The sequence below is a fragment of the Pagrus pagrus genome (genome assembly GCF_965226575.1).
Source record: "Pagrus pagrus genome assembly, chromosome: 14".
In the NCBI taxonomy this organism is placed as follows: Eukaryota; Metazoa; Chordata; class Actinopteri; order Spariformes; family Sparidae; genus Pagrus; species Pagrus pagrus.
Window position 1 is genome coordinate 1,148,701 of NC_140198.1, and position 17,533 is coordinate 1,166,233.

General features: G+C 44.4%; 1 protein-coding gene across 2 annotated transcripts in view; it reads left to right on the forward strand.

Annotated features, from left to right (window-relative positions):
- The window catches only part of klf8 (Kruppel like factor 8), a 70,088-nt gene that overhangs the window by 41,122 nt on the left and 11,433 nt on the right, over positions 1 to 17,533 (forward strand). Inside the window, exons 3-4 of one of the 2 annotated variants that reach the window (XM_084374524.1) lie at positions 14,074 to 14,346; positions 14,438 to 14,672. In XM_084374524.1, coding sequence (XP_084230650.1) covers positions 14,074 to 14,346; positions 14,438 to 14,672 — 508 coding nt within the window. The remainder of the gene's footprint in view (positions 1 to 14,073; positions 14,347 to 14,437; positions 14,673 to 17,533) is intronic. The other variant, XM_084374525.1, reaches the window with a different exon arrangement.

Below are 17,533 nucleotides of genomic sequence, written 5' to 3' on the forward strand. Positions count from 1 at the left end.
TTTGTTCTGTTGCAACTTCACAGTTTAATGTGGTTTAAGGTTTAGGCACAGAAACATTTGGTTAGCGTCAGAATATCTTCAGACTTGTTGCCACCAGTCGTTGGAAAATGCATCTTGTTAAAAACATCGAGTAGCTTCACGCTTATACATGTTGAAACTGTGGTTTTGGCTTTTGCATTTGACGACCTGGGAATGATTCTCAACAATTAAGCATCTTCTTCTGAAATTGCTGGTTGCACATTTGAATATTGGCGTGTCACCAAACAGCAACTGACAAATCGCCTCACGAAACACCTTGAACCTGCAGAGGTTGATAAATGAAATACGATTCACCCTGTGAGACTAATTTTAGCTGATGAAAGGCCTTTTTCATTTTGTTGGCGTTTGTGTGTTGAGTTTTCACTTTTCTGTCTTTATCGGTTGTTTTTAATGAACATCAACAGATTTAGATGCTCTTTTGCCAGATTGCTGTTTGATTTGCAGCAAGGTTAAACATAAGGAATGATCCCACATATACAGATAAACATCAGGTTTGCCTTGGCACACATTTCCATTACTCACTCGTTCAGCTGATGCTCGGGTGCTGGTGTATTTTGTTCCAGCCTACAAATTGGCATAATTGACAAACTCATCTTTCCAAGGAATCAGACACATAGTTGCACCAGACGTGCCCAGACTTGTACCGAAGGTCATGAAGAATAAGCTGCTCAGTCATCAGCCAACAAGCTTTTTTGTGAGGAGGTTATAAATCTCCTCTCAGTGGTGAGGAAGCCAAATTCATGTCGCCTGCGGCTCTGTGAACTCTGGACCAAGTGCTTCGACACGACTTATTAAACAAAACTAGCTTCAAAAAGCCATCAGACGCTCCTCTGTGTCACTCAGCTACATGTGACCTGCTCCAGTTCCTCAAGGTTTCATATTCAGACCACTTTGATTCACCAACAGGCTTTAATTTAGCAGAATTACGTCAAATAATCAAATAATTATACGAAGAAAACACACAACAGTACCACAGTACAACTCAACAGGAACAGAGAAACACGTCACACTTCTGTAGTTGGTTTTGTCTCTTTGATGGCGGGTTGTTGACTTTTAAAAAAATGATGTATAAAAATGTGCTTTATTCACATTTCTTTGACTCGGCAATGATAAAATATTTATATAAAATAAATGCACAATTTTGTGCCTCAAAACTTTTCTGAATATAAAGTTTATATCAGCCTTTTATACAAAACGTCGCAGGAAGAACATGTTTACGCGTCGTTTTGAGGCTGTTTATTTGTTTCCACTGATTCCTTTCTATTGAGCGTCTCAGTTGATCACCAGTTTTGCTGAATGGAGGAAGTGACGTACACGGCGTCATCAGGCTGAAGCGTCGGGTGCTGAGACGTAATTTGACCCCACAAAAGCCAAATTAATATAAAATGAACCCTGATTGGCTGATGGAGAAGCATTTTATATTTCAGAGTGAAAGCAGAATTATGTGTGTGTGTTCACATGAGGCTGTGAGGGTTTGGGGAGGTGGGGGAGGGGTTTGGTATATGTGTGTGTGTGTGTGTGTGTGTGTGTGTGTGTGTGTTGTGGCATGGTTTGGGTTAGTAAAGGGTGGGGGCTGGGTGGAGTAGGATTGCGTAAGGGATCATTAAGCAGAGGTTGTGTGTGTGTGTGTGTGTGTGTGTGTGTGTGTGTGTGTGTGTGTGTGTGTGTGTGTGTGTGTGTGTGTGTGTGTGTGTGTGTGTGTGTGTGTGGACCACACCTCTGTGGCTGCCTTGAACAGAGGGGAGTGGAGTTTCCTGTCCCCAGATAAAGTCTCCAGGAAGCAGATCCTCCTGGTATTCAGTCCTCCGGGAGACGAACACTTAAACGCCTCGCGTCTCGTTTAATGTTCAGCTCCGATCAGCTGTTGTCTCTTTCACATCAGGACTCGTTTCCATCGTCGCTGTAAACAAACCAGGGGGCCGATTGTTCGCCTGTTCCGGCTTTTTGTCCTTCGCTTGAACAGGATGTAATTTTTCAGAATAAAGCAGCCTGGATTGTTTTATTGATGATTGTTATAGAAATTAATTGCAAACTCTTTTGTGTACGGTGGCCCACCAAGGACAAAACACATCCAAGAGTGTATGGCAAAAAAAAATACAGATATCAAAGCAGAAAAAGTAGCACGAGAGGATGAGTGAGATATAAACGGACTGACTGCAGCTTTAAAACTCAGAATGCTTCATCAGAAGAAGATGACTTCTCTGTGCACACTCGCTAAGTAAGAGCTGCAGCTAACGAGCGCGTTCAGTGTTGATCGATCTGTGGGTGAATAAAGTCAGTCAGTGTTTCTCAAAGCTCGAGATGACGTCGTCAAATGTCTCGTTATATCCATGACTCAAAGATATTCAGTCTACTGTCATCGAGGAGGAGAGAAACCAGAAGACTTCCTCTAATCGATCAATGGATCATCAGAATACGTGGAGATTAATTTAATAGTTAAATTATTGATTAAATCTGGAGATCTACTCTAGATTTAAAACATTGCACGGCTCCTTCCTCACTGCTGATTGGCTCCTGATTGGCTCCTGCTCTGTCCAACCATCAGATGTAATCTGCTGCCGCTCACACAGAACAATGTTCTCCTGTTCAGATCGTCATATTTCCGTATTTACTTCTCAGCAGGGACAATTTAAAGGTCCACCCAAGGAAATATGTAAAGCTAACGTCCAGATGTGCAGTCTGCTGGATCCAGCTGGTGAAAGTCTCAGTGTTCAGTTAGAAAGCAGTCAACATGTGTCATCAACATTTCAGTTTCTTCCATTTCGTTCATTCGTTTTTCAGATAATTAATTTAATTAACCAGGAGCAGGAAGAAGACAAACTTATACGACCGGCCCCATCTTATAGAATAATATATCATGCTGTGGCCGAACATTACATGATCAGTTCAATAACAGTCATCTTAAAATAAATGTTACCTAATAAGTTCATAAAGTCCCATTAACGTCAGTCTGTTAGCCTGCAGCTAACGATGAGTCTGCAACCCAGTTAGTCGATGAGCAGTTCGTCTGTAAAATGTCAGAAAAGAGTCAGATATTCTCATCACAGTGTGTTAAAGCACGAGGTGATGTCCTCAGATCTTTATTTGTCTGATGTCCTGCATAAATCTAAAGATTAGTGCCGACGTGCAGTTATTGAGGCCGACACTGATACGATATCAGAGTCAAACAGTCTGTACACATCGAGGTATCTGACTGTTTTCCTTGAACCTCCAGTTGAGAGGACATGTTGGGACTATCGCTGACTGTATAGGCCACTGAGCAGTGTGAGTTGAAATGCCTTGCCCGTGAGCAGGTTGGCAGCTGGAGAAAGTTGAGGAGACATGAAGAGATGAAGAAATGTGGTGATGAAAAAAAAGAGGCGGTGATTAAACAGGCGGTTGGTTAACGAGCGTTTGTCAGAAGGAGGTCGAATGTCATGTCGTGGCCTCGTTATGACTTTCCCTGGCAAAAGTTACCAGACGACTTCCTGTCTGTCTTCAGCACACACACACACACACACACACACGCGCACACACACACACACACAGACACACACCTCTTTATCTCATCTCATCTCATCCTTCTCCCGCCATCGCTCTTCTTCTTCTTCTTCTTCTTCTTCTTCTTCTTCTTCTACTTTCTCTTTCGAACTCTCACACTTCACTCTCTCTCTCTCTCTCGCTCTCTCTCGCCCTAATAGGATATGTCGAGGGAGGCTCTGCTTCCGCTCGCCCCGTCACCATGGCAACCGCGGCTCTGGCGGGAGTTGCCGAAAAGACTGTGTAGCCTGACCCCTCCCCCCCCTTCCTCCTCCCTCTTCACTTGTCCTCCTCTTCCTCCTCCACCTTTCCAGACCAGCCTCTCTCTCTCTCTCTCTCCCTCTCTCTCTCTCTCTCTCTCTCTCTCTCTCTCTCTCTCTCTCTCTCTATAACTCGCTGCTTCAGCCAAAGGCGAACACACACACACACACACACACACACACACACACTGAATACCTGCCAGCACAGCACAGTGAATAGGCCTGTAATCTCTCTCTCTCTTATACACACACACGCACAGATACACACACAATGAGGTCCTCTGTGCATGTGTGTGTGTGTGTGTGTGTCACTGATGTATGCACATAAACAAGGCAGTTGTCCTCCAGCAAACAGGAGCACTCATGCACAAAGACAGGCCACAAAACACACACACATACACAGTCACACACATGTATACACACACTCTATTACTCCCACTGTGTGTAGGTGTGTGTGTGTGTGTGTGTGTGTGAGAGCATGAGACATGAGAGGTTAGAGGCCTGTTTGCTGTGCTTTTGCCAGGAGGGCTTTGCTAGCATGAGTGTTCGTCAGTGTGTGTGTGTGTGTGTGTGTGCACGTGTGTGTGAGTCCATGGTTGAGCATTCAATCCATTGAAACGACGACACATTCACAATTTTTGGGATGCAGAGAGAGATGATGATGATGATGATGATGATGATGATGATGATGATGATGCAGATAGTGGACAGATGCAGCTCCCTCTGCTGGTGCAGGATGATGATGTCATTGTTGGCAGCCCACTTCCTCCAGAGCTTCCAGGAAGTAAAAAAAACAGCAGCTCTGATTGGACAGGAAGCGGCTACGACTCGACCATGTGTGTATTTTTACTCATGTCGGTCATTTAGTGGGTCAGCTGATGAATCATGTTGTCTTTGTCACAGTTTTTCTGGCAGCAGATAATAATAGTATAGTTTATAATCATTATCATGGAGCGTCTTTAAGGGGGAATTCAGACCGGATATCATCGTCCGCCCTGAGTGACCCGGTCACAAGTGTTCAGCTCTCAGTCCATCAGTTCACAGCTGACATTAACATGTGACCACTTGTGATCAGATGTCACTATGTGCATATAAACACGTACATAACTGGAGGATGTTACAATGTTTCTACAGAAAAAAAGAAATATCTTCATGTAGAACATTTGCTGAATTTACAAGAAGGAACAAATCAGTCAGAATCAGTCAGAGACAGAGTTTCACACAGTTTATAAAGTGTCTCCAACTCAACAACTCACTAAGCTGACACATTTGTTAAGGGAGTCTGGGGACAAAGAAGTCGCCTATACTGGTTACTGTTTAGTGTGTTTGTAAAATGTGACATGTTTAGATCAATAAAATGTTTCTTCTTTCATAAATTGAGTGTAAATGGTGACATCAGGCAGTAAAGAGCTGTACTGGACTTTCCTGCATTCTCACTGCCGTTGAAGTCGTCTGACCTCAGCAGAAATCCTGTCATTTAGTCCATTCAGCTCTAAAAATGTGGTGTTTTTAAAACCCAGTGAAATAATCTGTGGTGAGACAAAGTCACCTGGTTCCAGCACAAACAGACTGTTTCCTGAGTTAAGCCGAGGCGTCGCAGGCGCCGACGTCGTCTTTAACGAGCGTTTCTGGTGTTGAAAGATTCACGATGACCGAGCAAAGACGTTTGTGACGTGATGACTTTGAACTAATGGTTGGATTAAAAGACACGTTGATGTTTCTTCAGCCTGAAGAGAGAAATGTTTTTGCACCGCTTAAATAAAATTTCTTTGAATTTTTGTTTTTTTTTCATTATCAAAAAGCCAGTAAGTTCCTCGTCGTTCAGGCCGACGTCTTCGTCCCTGAGGAGCTTCTCATTTAACACTGAGTTTCTTTTTTTGTGAGACTTTACATCTGAAAAAGGGAAAAAAGAAACTGATTGTAAAGAGGAAAGGCTTCAATTACTGGAAAGTTTACTTTGAATAGATGTTGTCAGGAGTTCATACAGACATATTAATTCATATGTTGATGTTTGTTATGACCCTGAGTCATTGTGTTTGTATTAGCTTGACTCAGTCTGACGTGTCAGCTGAGGACCAGTTCAGTCACGAGCTTTCTCAAACTCTGACCTCTGACCTCCTCTGAGCCTCGCTGTCTTCACCAACTCATATTATTCAACAGCTGGATTCAGCAAGTTCAGGCACATTCGCAGGAAGCATGCTGGGAAACGTAGGAAACCGGTGATTGACCTGATGAATTTCATGGGTAATAAAAGTTTATAGTTACAGTTTAATTCTCAAAATCCTCAATGGAGGAACGTTTATTTTGTTATTGTCTGCCTGTCAGTTCTGATGACATGTGATTTAATAACTTCATTGTAGAGAGAAGGAGTGGAGCTGCTGTGCAGTGGATGGGGCGTAGCAGCACAAACAATCAGACAGGTTTCAAACGAGTCCAGTTCAGCCCGGTTATGTAAAGTATTTATATAGAAGTGAAAACAAAGGTGAACAGCAGCATCGCATGTTTGTTGCACAGCGGCACAGGAAGTTGAAAACACACATCGACAGCACGTTGCCCTGAACATGAGAACGAGTCAGTGAAGAAGAGCAACAAGTGATTTATTGAATATTTCCAACTTTTATGTCATTGTAAAGGAGCAGTTCACTGATTGTCTCCTCCCTCTGTGCTGATCAGGTGAAATGAGTCTTACAGACACTTGTTATTCACAACATGATATTTATCTGTCATGTCTTTTTACACATCACTGTTCTTCTATAGCTGCATGAAGCACCTATACATCGACGGGCTCATTAAATACTAATGTTGCTCCTAATTGGCGCTGCATTAAAATCAGGGGTTCAGTAATGGTCTGCTAATTACGCCTACATATTTAAATCATGTTCAGTGTTGGCATTAACTACAAGGTGAACAGACATGATGCTGTTTGCCACTGATGTATAATTAAGACAGTCGGGCTGTTAATTGGACTCCTCCGTTCACCTGCACCTGCTTCCTGCTCACACTCACTTATTTTATTTAGTGTTTCCAGAAACTCTCAGCCAGAATTGTGAAATATGTCGTGATTAGCATCAGCCTTCGGTCGTCTGAAGGCGGGTTTCTTTTTTAATTTGCAGGAAACTTGAAGTTGCAGTGAGCTGCACAGCTGTTGTGAAAACTTTAGTAAAGTTTGCTTTAAAGGTTGCAGCCTGGACGACCTGTGTGGCCGAACACGTTACTGAGCACCCAGGAACTCAACTCCTGTTAGGTAACATGAGAGTCAGTGTGGTGGTGTTAGCGCCGGCTATCAGTGAGCTAACAGGTGGGCGAACCAGAGAGAGAGAGACGGAGAGGAGCAGGCTGCAGGGTGGGGTGGGGGGGCTGCCGGCGCTTCATTGGGTGGGTCAGGGTGTAAGAGGTGGAGCTGTGTGTGTGTGTGTGTGTGTGTGTGTGTGTGTGTGTGTGTGTGTGCTGGGCGGGGCTGCGTGCTTCATGGTTAATATCTCCCCCAGCTGTTGTTTTTGCTCTGTTTTCATTCTATCGTCCATATCTGCTCTCACACTCCACCGCCTGAGACACACACACACACACACACACACACACACACACACACACACAGTCCCCGAAAAAGTCATAAGTAAGTCGTGTTGATCACAGACGACATTGATGCCTAAACACTCTCAGAAAATCAATACTGAAGGTGCCTCCCTCCTCACCCCTTCTTCCCTCCCCCTTCACCTTTAACACAGTACATACACACACACACACACACACACACACACACACACACACACACACACACACACACACACACACACCTCAGGACTTATTGATCTCGTCCTGTAGAAAGAAACAACAACAGTGACTTTGACTGAAAACCTATTAGACACTTTTTCTTTGCTGTGCCACACAGGATCAGATTCAGTGGCTGCAGCAGGTGTAGAGTTACCGTCTGTTGTTCGGCTCCTTCTGGCTCCATCTGGGCACCAACTTCTGCCCCTTTCCCACCAAATACCCAGGAAGTAAAAGTTTTGAAAGTCCCCGTTTGCATTTCCATAGTTTCTGAAGAATTGTAAAGATTAGGAATTATCGACTGATAACGGATTAAAACTCCAGGGAGCAACATGTTATCAGTGTGCGGTTTGTGATTTGCATAACTGTGTGATGTTTGAATGAATGTTGGAAATGAGACGTTCAAAACTAGACAGGCTCGTCGTAGAAGAGAGAATCTGCCCAGTGATTTTTAAAAAACATAAGATCGCATAAAATCCAGAGGATGACGAGTGAGAGACGTGTCAGGAGAAGTAAAGACGCCATCAGGTGAGTTCCTCCTTCACAAAATAACAAACAATAATCAGCTTTAATCTCACATATTATTTGGGAAAATGCATCAAAACTAAATAACAACGAGAAGCACACACAGTAAGCAGAAAAATGGATCTAATGATCCAATAAAGACGTATAAATAAATGTTAGTGAGAGGATCAAGAAAAAGATATTTAAATGTGCAACAACATGTGTTTCTGAAGATGACGAGCGCTTCGCAGCCGGTCACTTGTACCATTCTGCACTTATCTGATATTCTCCAGCTTCAGTGTTGAACCACATTTATTAAGCAAAGAAAATAGATTTTTATTAAACCGCACAGCTTCTCCTCCCTCTCCTCATCTTCATACTCACATCCTGAACATTGCGTCTCTATGCTGCAGACGTGTCACAGTGATCAGAGTTTGTGTTCGAGCAGTAATGGACTTCACCTGATGGATCCTGGATCAATAGAAGGAGGCAGAACTCCAGCCTGTAAACTGAAACTGAACTTGGCTGCTGTGGTTTGAACAGCTGAACTAATAAGTAATCTATTATATCAGTTAACGCTTGTGGAAAAGTTCCTGAGATTGATAAGAGACAATGGAGACCAGCACAAGAGTTACCGGCAGCTAAACGTTTGTCATCTGTTTAATAATTAAGAAAACTGACTAACAGTGTTCAGTGTGTGTAAAATGGGATCAGTCCGAGCCGTCTGGATCGATCCGGTGGATATCTGCCACCTGACAGAGAAACTGAGATCATGATGTAAACCAGCCAGCGGACAGAGTGCGTCGTTAAGTAGTGTTTTCTCAAAGGGAGTTTGGTACAGGAGCTGTCGCTGTCGACCTCACCTGTGTTACCTGTCATAAATAAGTGATGTGGCTGCTGACGAAGGAGCTGATTGGTCCTTCAGTGCTGTTACCCTTTGCTGACCCTTTCAGCGCCGGTGCCCACCGCGGTATCTTTACTCTGTGTGACGTCATCAATCAGATCAAATGCTTCACATCCCTGAAATCTGTCAGGCTGAATGAAAAGTCAGTAAACAGGAATAAATCATGGAAGTATTGAAATTATGTCAAAGATTAAAGATATTTTCATCAGATTTTACAGATCGATCCAAAAGATTTCTAAATGTAGAAACATGAACACGTTATTTAAACGATGTTCATATTTCAGTTTTTGAGATATTGAGATATTTTTCGCTTTGATGGTTTCATCTGAAATAGAAAGAGCATATCTCTGCAGCGCTTCACGGTTCATCTTCAGAGGATACGTGTTGATGTCGCCTGTCTCAGCTGGAAGGAAACAGGAGCGACTGAATATTGTGCATTAATCATCGACTGTACCGTGGAAATAAGTGGACTGACAGCAGAGCCGTCTTCTACTGTAAATCACTCATTACATTATCTGTGTGGGACTGTGGGAGTCACATGATGAAGTCCTCTGGACAGATCGTCTGTCTCACAGCTGCTGCCCGCTTCCATTCAAGTCACAGATCACATGAATTAACTGCGAGGCGACGACTGGCTGACCCATTTAATGTTGGAGCGGTTGAACTGAGAGCGAGCGCTGCGGCGAGGCTTCTTCTTCATGTCCTCGTGTTGCATTCACGCGCTCTGTTGTCTCCAGGTGGAGTTTGTTCTGCAGGTTGTTGTGATCGTTTCCTCGGCGGCCTCGTGTCGCCGTCTGACTCACAAACAATACAGATGATTTCTTACTTCAGGTTTAGATTTCAAGCCGAGTTGAGTTCCTCGTCTTTGTGTTGAATCAGACGTCTCTGACACTCGCAGCTTTAACCTTGACTTGCAGAGAAGTTGCTGTATTTTTTTCATTTATCATTTTTCACATGAAGTCTGGATCCTCTGTATAGAAACATTTTAAAGCAGGTGTGGGTGGAGCTGAAGCTGCTGGCTGAAGTGGGCTGTGGATGTTTCTTACTGTTTGAGCATGAATGTGGATTAACTCGAGGAGAAGAGCTAAAAAATCTTTGTGTTCAAGTGTCAAACTTTTCCCTCCAGTCAAAGACTTTCATATAAATCGGTCGACATGGCTTCAGTTATAACATTATATATACATTACTTATACATTACATTATAAAAAGAAGCTTCTTGTTAGAACAAACACTATTGATCTGTTTTAACTTGAAATGTTTCATGTTTTAAAGTCAGAACTTCACATTATATTATCGTCACTTTGTAACGTTAAACATTTCATCATATAAAGGTCAGTAATTACGTTCTTAACGAAACGTTTTCCGTTATAAAAACATGAACATGAAAAGTTAATGTGATATTCATCTGTTTCTCTTCCTCTGCTGCAGCATCATGCTGGTGTCGTTCACTCATTGGAAATCACTCGGTTTAAAAATCAACCCAGTTTGGGTCAAATTAGCACAAATGAAATAATTGATCAGTTGTATTTTTTTTGTGTGTGTGTATATATATATATATATATATATATAAAATTCCTTATACAAGCCAAGATATGGTACAATTAAACTTACGTCACCATTTGTTTCTGATTTTTAATGACGACGTTGGTCATGAGTTGATGGTGTCGAACACAACGCACCCTGAATAAACATGTTATAGTGATAAATAGAAACCTTTAATATCATTTTCCATGGCAGGCCTTTGCATCTGCTCCACTAAATTACTAAAATTCAGACGTCTACATGTGCAGAAGAATCGAAATATGAAGCACCATTATTTTATGAAGTTAGAGAAAAAGCTCTGTTGTCTAATGCAAAATGTTCCCGCGCTGATTCAAGGTTGCTCCTTAAAGCCTGCAGGAAAGGGGCTGTGCTGTGTGAAGATAAAAAACATCGTTGTTTCGTTGTCTCATAAATCGCTCACCCATCGTTACAGCAATATTTTTCATAATTTGGACGATGACTTGTGTTCTTCAGACAGAAATGATCATGAAGCCGAAACAAACAGTCATGGAGGAGAGCAGACGTGACGGAGTAAAAGTTAAAACAAAGAGAAAAATGATCAAATATGAGTGAGTGAGTTTATTTGTTGAGTCAAATGTGAGAAACAGGTTTTCACCACCTGGTCAGTTCACACAGATTCATTATTTTATTCAGTGAATTAGCAGAAAATGTGCTTTATTGTTGTGTTGATAGTAAATGACATATTACAGGATGTAAGGTTTTGGTAATTTCGCACTGATTGACAGCGAAGAGTGTCGAGACGAGTTTTCATTCTGTGTAACGAGCAGCTGTACATCCTCCTCATCGCTGCGTCCTCCAGTCAGAACGTTTCTACCTCGTTTCTTCTCATCACAAAGCTTCAGGAGGCCGGCGAGGTTTTTCTCTTCGTCTCCTCTTCTGAGGATTTTTTTTAAAGAGGTTTTAATCTGAAAAGAGGAGAAACGGAGAGAGAGTGGGTGGAAATGAAGCCCGTGATGGATGAGAGGGTGAGGTGGGGAAGAAACCAGGGTGTGGTTGATGTAGAGAGAGAGAGAGAGAGAGAGAGAGAGAGAGAGGAGGCTGGGAGGGTGAGGCAGGGAGGTGTGGGTGAGAAAGGTGAAAGGGGGTGTGGTCATGACGGAGAGAGAAAAGAAAATAAAGGGAGGAAGGAGAGGAGGAGGAGGAGGAAGGGGTGAGGCGATGGAAAGACGAAGGGACTGGGAGGGGAAGGGAAGGGAGTTGGGTGGTGGGTGGGGAACGAGTGGAAAAACATGGAGTCAGCTGATAGCTCCCAGTTTCCATGGCAACGCCAGGCCTTTCCCACCCACTCCTTCCCTCTTGTCTCTTTCTCTCTCTCTCTCTGCCTCATCCGCTCCCTCACTTCTTTCACACTTCATTTTCTTTTCACATTTTTTTTCTCTTTTTCATTTTTTTCTGTTTCAGTCTCTATAATCACGTTACAGCCTCCTCAGCTTCCTCCTCAGCTCCCCCTTTTCTTCCTCTTCACTCCCTCATCACCTCCCCTTGGCTTTCCTTTCCTTTCCTTTCCTTTCCTTTCCTTTCCTTTCCTTACCCCCATCCCTTCCTAACCCCTGTCCTCGTTCTTACCCCTCTCTCCTGTCTTTCTCTTGAGCTCCTGCGGTGCAGCTCAGCTCAGTCAGGCAGGTTTGTTGCAGGTTGTTTGTGTGTTTTCTTGTTGCATGTTGTTGCGACTCCTTCTCTCCTATTGGCCTGTCAGAGCTCCTTACATTCCTGTTGAGCCAACTTGTGTGCAGGTTTTGTTCGTGTGTTAAATTAAAATGGAGAGCGTGAACATCACATCGGATGAACGACGGGTTTGAAAATATTTCAGACTCAAAGCAGAAAACCATTCGAGTACTGAAAGTGACCTGTGATGCACCCAACGAGCAGCACGCTGCTTTAATGGTGGTTATTTGCATTTATAATGACGGCGGACTGCAGGAGGATGTTTACCAACCTTTACATCTGCGTCCTCGTCCACCATCTCACAGCCGAGCCTCCAGCTGAACTGTGTGACCCGTTAAAAGGGCGTAGCAGAGTCTCCACCCTCTCCTCCTCACCCAGAGCCAAGCTACGCTCAGCTGAACTGGAAGGAGGCCAAGCTCTGGACTGGGAGCTCGCTGCAGCTCTCTCTTTCTCTCTCTCTCTCATAGTCAGTACCAGTCTCTCACTTTCTCCCCCACCTCCCCCCCAGTGTCCCACACAGCAGCCATTGTTCCCAGTGCTCTCGAGCTACATGGCAGCTGAGCCCTGGGTGGCTGCAGAGGAGAACAGGGTGCTGCGTTCCTGTGAGGAGGAGGAGGAGAAAATGAGGGCGTAGCACGAAAACGCCTGATGCAAGACAAATGAAAGCATCGATCAGGGTGAAGCAAACGTAGTCGGTCTTAATGGACTGAAAAATCTGATCATACCTTAAAAAATATACGATATCTATGGAGCTGACCTGGATTAGGAAGTATTGTTCCTCACTGGAAACTCTCAGTTTTCTGTCGTCAGTATTCCTGAAGGTCTTGTCAGGTTTAGGCACCAAAACCCACTGAGTTAGTTTTAGGAAAACATCGTGTTTTAGATTAAATTACCGGCTTCTGTCGCCAAAAACACGGCTGGAAAATGTCCCGGCGTCTTGTTGAAAATCCAGAAGTTTCACCCTTACAAATGTTGAAACGGCATCTCACACAGCTGTTACACCACCAGCATCTCCTGCACCTCCTGACATGAGAGTCAGATCATTCACATGTAATCTAAACATCATATGACTCACAGAAATGACATGTATCACATGTGCTCATCTGAAAGTATCTGTTGTTTGCAGCAACGTAAAATCCCAACATTTTTTCTGGTTACGGGGCTGAATGTTTCCTGAAATGACTCCTTGACTACTAATATATATATATATATATATATATATATATATGAGACGATGGGGAAAAAGTTCAGGTTCCTGAAACAAATCATAGCTGTGAAATTTAAATTCTCAACAAAATGCTGAGCTGTCGTTGCTGAATTCATCCACCATCGACCCAGAATCTGAAATGAACCTCTGAATGTTTCGTCAGACGATCGTTAGCTCTCCTGGCTGTTGGTAACTCTTATCCACACAGGCTTGTACCCTTTAGATTTTTTTATCTGAAGAAGCAGATATTTCTTAAAAGCTAATAATTCAACCAGGAGAGTTTCTTCTCCATCCAAGCCTCGAGGTGCTCCGCTCACATGACACCTCACTGTAGGAGAGAAAAATATCACATCCTTCCAGTTCTTGTGTCTCCTGTTCAAACTATAAAGCAGCGTGTGTTTGGTGACATGCTTCACTTCAGTTTAATTATTACATCAGTTTGCCAACACAATGATTCCTGTGCTGTCGTTTAACATTAGAGTATCTGATTGAGTTGAGGATGTGTCGACTCGATGAAGCTCAGGTGTCGGTGTGTTGTCAGGAGTTAGGCCGAGGCTTCAGAGTATTATCGTGACATTAACGCTCTTCAAACACAGTTCATCAGTTTCAGCTTTCTGAATGTCTCTTATGTTCCTCTCCTCCAGCAGGCAGACGTCGGCGACGACTGCTCGCAGCCCACAGACCTGAAGGTGAAGACGGAGCCGACGGTGTGTAAGACGGAGCCCTCTTCACCTGGGCCGTGCACCGCCGAGGACCAGACCGAACCCGTCGACCTCTCGCTCAACAAGCCGCGCTCCTCTTCGCACCCCTCTTCTACGACGAGCACCACGGTCAACCCTGCACCCAGCAGCATCATGACCCAGCCCAGCCTGTCGGCCACACCGATCCCCTCAGCCGTACAATCGATAGGCTCCATGGTAAAGACAAACTCAACCTCCTCCATTAAAGCTGTTGAACTTGTTGAAGAGTCTGAGCGACAAATCAGATCCTCTCCTCTCGCCCCTCCAGGTCCTCTCTCCAGGCTCCATCTTGGCCACTCAGGGCGCCGGCGGCCAGCAGATCCTCCACGTCATCCACACGATCCCCTCAGTCAGCATGCCCAGCAAGGTGGGGCAGCTGCAGACCATCCCCGTGGTGGTGCAGTCGCTGCCGGTCGTCTACACCACCATGCCTACCGACGGCGTCGCCACGGCAGCCATCACAGTGCCGCTCATCGGCAGCGACGGGCGCTCAGAAGGATCAGGTGAGAGAAAACTGTCCAACTGTCCAACTTCTCCTGTTGTGCAGAATCTTTGATATCGATAAAGATCCAGTGCCGTGCGACTCTTACAGGAAACCTCTGAGTTAATATTGTTCCCATCAGCCTCAGCTGTAGTTTGAGACTAATGTTAACATAGCACGCTAACATGCTAACAGCAGGTTGTGTTGTCATTAAACTTAATTGCAGGTGAAGTGGACAGTGTGCAGGAGTCTTCATGCTGGTTTTGTCGGCCTTCGGTCTTCTCCTCCGCACCTGTGGATCTTCAGGTGTGCAGAAGCTGCACTGTGAATTAGACAAGTGCAGATAATCTGCCAGCAGAAGTGGAAAATGTCTAAAAACAGCCTCGTTTATCTCACTGAAGTGCTGCTTTCTAGATGATTGTGTCTGAAGTGTGGAGAGAATTTTACTGGAAATTAGTCAAATATACTTTTTAAATATTCTGACGGATCATCTCGTTCACGCTCGTTGCCATTTGTCTGATTCTGGTGCAGGAAGATTATGTCCTCATTTCCTTTATCCCGCCTCAAACGCTGTGATTGGCTCATTTGACTTTAGATCTGTGAACATTAAATTAAATATAAATAATATAAATATAAATGAACTGAGATGTCGGCAGCAAGCAGGAGAAACATAATGTACTTCACTGTAGAGGAGGCAAAGTGAACAGAACCGCTGAATCCAACCAGCTTTCTGTTCGTAATAAACCCGAACACCGGCAGTGACTCATGTTCTGTCATAGAACCGGCCTCTTCTCTGTTTTCAGACCTGCTCCTCTAATTGGCTACTTCACCTTGTTGACTCCGCCTCTCGTGGAGCGATGACACATCTTCCTCTGTGATCCAGCTATTAAAAGATGAGATTAATAAACAGGATGAGTTGGATGCTGCTCTGTGTCACAGCCTCGGTGTAAAGTGTTCAAACAGCGTTTTCGAGCATCTTCCTTTAAAATCCTGTCCAATCAGGAAATTAAAGGTCATTTGAGACGGTTGTTAGATCGCTATCCTCCCAATATCTGACCGCCACGCCCACCATTGTTCCTCCGCGGTCCCGTCTCTCTTACCCACACTGTCATTACGGCGAGCTCTCAGTCTCAGAGGAGTCCGGTGTGTCTCTCGAGGGAGACGCTGTGTGTTGGTGGTTCGCCGTTTGTTAGACTTGCCATCTGTCTGCCTGTCTATCTCTGTCGTCTCCATATGTGCTGGTGATTGATATTCCCACTTAAACGGGGAAACTCTTGAAAAGAAATGTTACAGATGTTGTTGGGAAATGTTCCTGACGGGCATCCATCAACGTCTCAACCTCAGATTACATCCTCATAAATCACAATGGGAGCTCAGGGTTTCTTTTGCTGAGTAACTAATAATCTGTCATTTTTTAACTTGTACCCGATCCTTTAACACCGCGAGACATCCGGTCGATTCGATAACAACGGTGAACGGAGAGGTTAAAGGAGCTGTGATCCATCCTTCAGTAAACACGAGGGGAAGCTCAGGCGAGCTAACAAAACAGGCCTCCGCCCCTTCAACAAACTGCAGTGAAGTCGGTCCAGTTCGCCGTCTGAAGCCAAACGCAGCGACTCAGGAATGTAAACGAAGGAGGCAGAAACGTAAAGAAGAATCCGGCCTGAAGTCGCTCTCACACAGTTTGACTCCATACCAGGAGTTCCTGTCACAGTCTGATAATTAACATCCACTTTGTCTCAAACCGCTGCTACTACTTTATTTCCCAGCATGCTTTTCAAAACTCTCCACTGACGGGATGAGGATGTTTCCAAATGTCTGAGGGAGGATAAAATATCATGTAGGTGAAAACATGCTGCGTGTCACAGGTTTATTGTATGTAATTACTTTAGGTTAGATTAGTTACCCAGCTGTGATCCACAGTGACAATAAAACAGCAAATTCACAAAATGTCCCTAAAACACTATTTTACTGTGCGCTGCAAAATCAGAACGCTCAAATACAGGAAATAACAAAATAACAAATGACCTAATACAAGTGAACTCATGGATCCATGCAGCAGGACATTTTATAATAAGTTGGTTATTACAAGGACAGTTTGAGTTATTATGTCACTGAGGTTTGTTTCCAACCTGTCCTTTATTGTCCAGGATCACATTCACCGAGCGCTCCAGTCCGTCTCCTTCACACCAAAGAAACCAAACAGATGGTCCAGATCATGATCTCACATCTACAGTAGCTCACAGTCGGCTCAGCTATCGTTTTCTGCCGTTTCCTCAGAGGGATCATTCAAGTGTTCCCCGAACTAATGTAATCTAATATCATCTAATCTGTTGAGTAGAGCCAGGTGGATTCAGAGCGTTCAGCGAAGGCGCCGCCGCTTCTCAGAGAAATTCAGTTTTGTTGCTGCATTTCGTCGCTCAGGAGCAGAAACAAAGAGCGAAGAGATAAAGAGGAGGAGGCAGGAAGTGTTCGTGCTCCTTCATGTACCTGCAGAGCAAACGAGCAGGAGGAGGCTCGCTGCTCATGTGCTGCCGTGTTGTGTGGGAGGAAAAGGTAGACGCAGATGGAGAAAGGGAGTGAGAGGTGGAGGTGAGGGTGAGGGTGAGGGTGAGGGTGGAGGGGTGAGGTTGCTGCAGGGGTGAGGCAGGATGAGGAGGAGAGAGAGCAGAGGTCGAGAGGAGAGGAGATGAGGTCGCTCTGCCTTTGAAAGAGGAAGGCTGCAATGGCGGATGGGTGGGGGTGGCTTAATTGTCTCCAGAGACAAAGAACACTTCTATTGGTGTGTGACACGCACACACACACACACACACGCATGCACGCACGCACACACGCACGCACACACACACACGCACGTGCGCGCACACACACACACACACACAC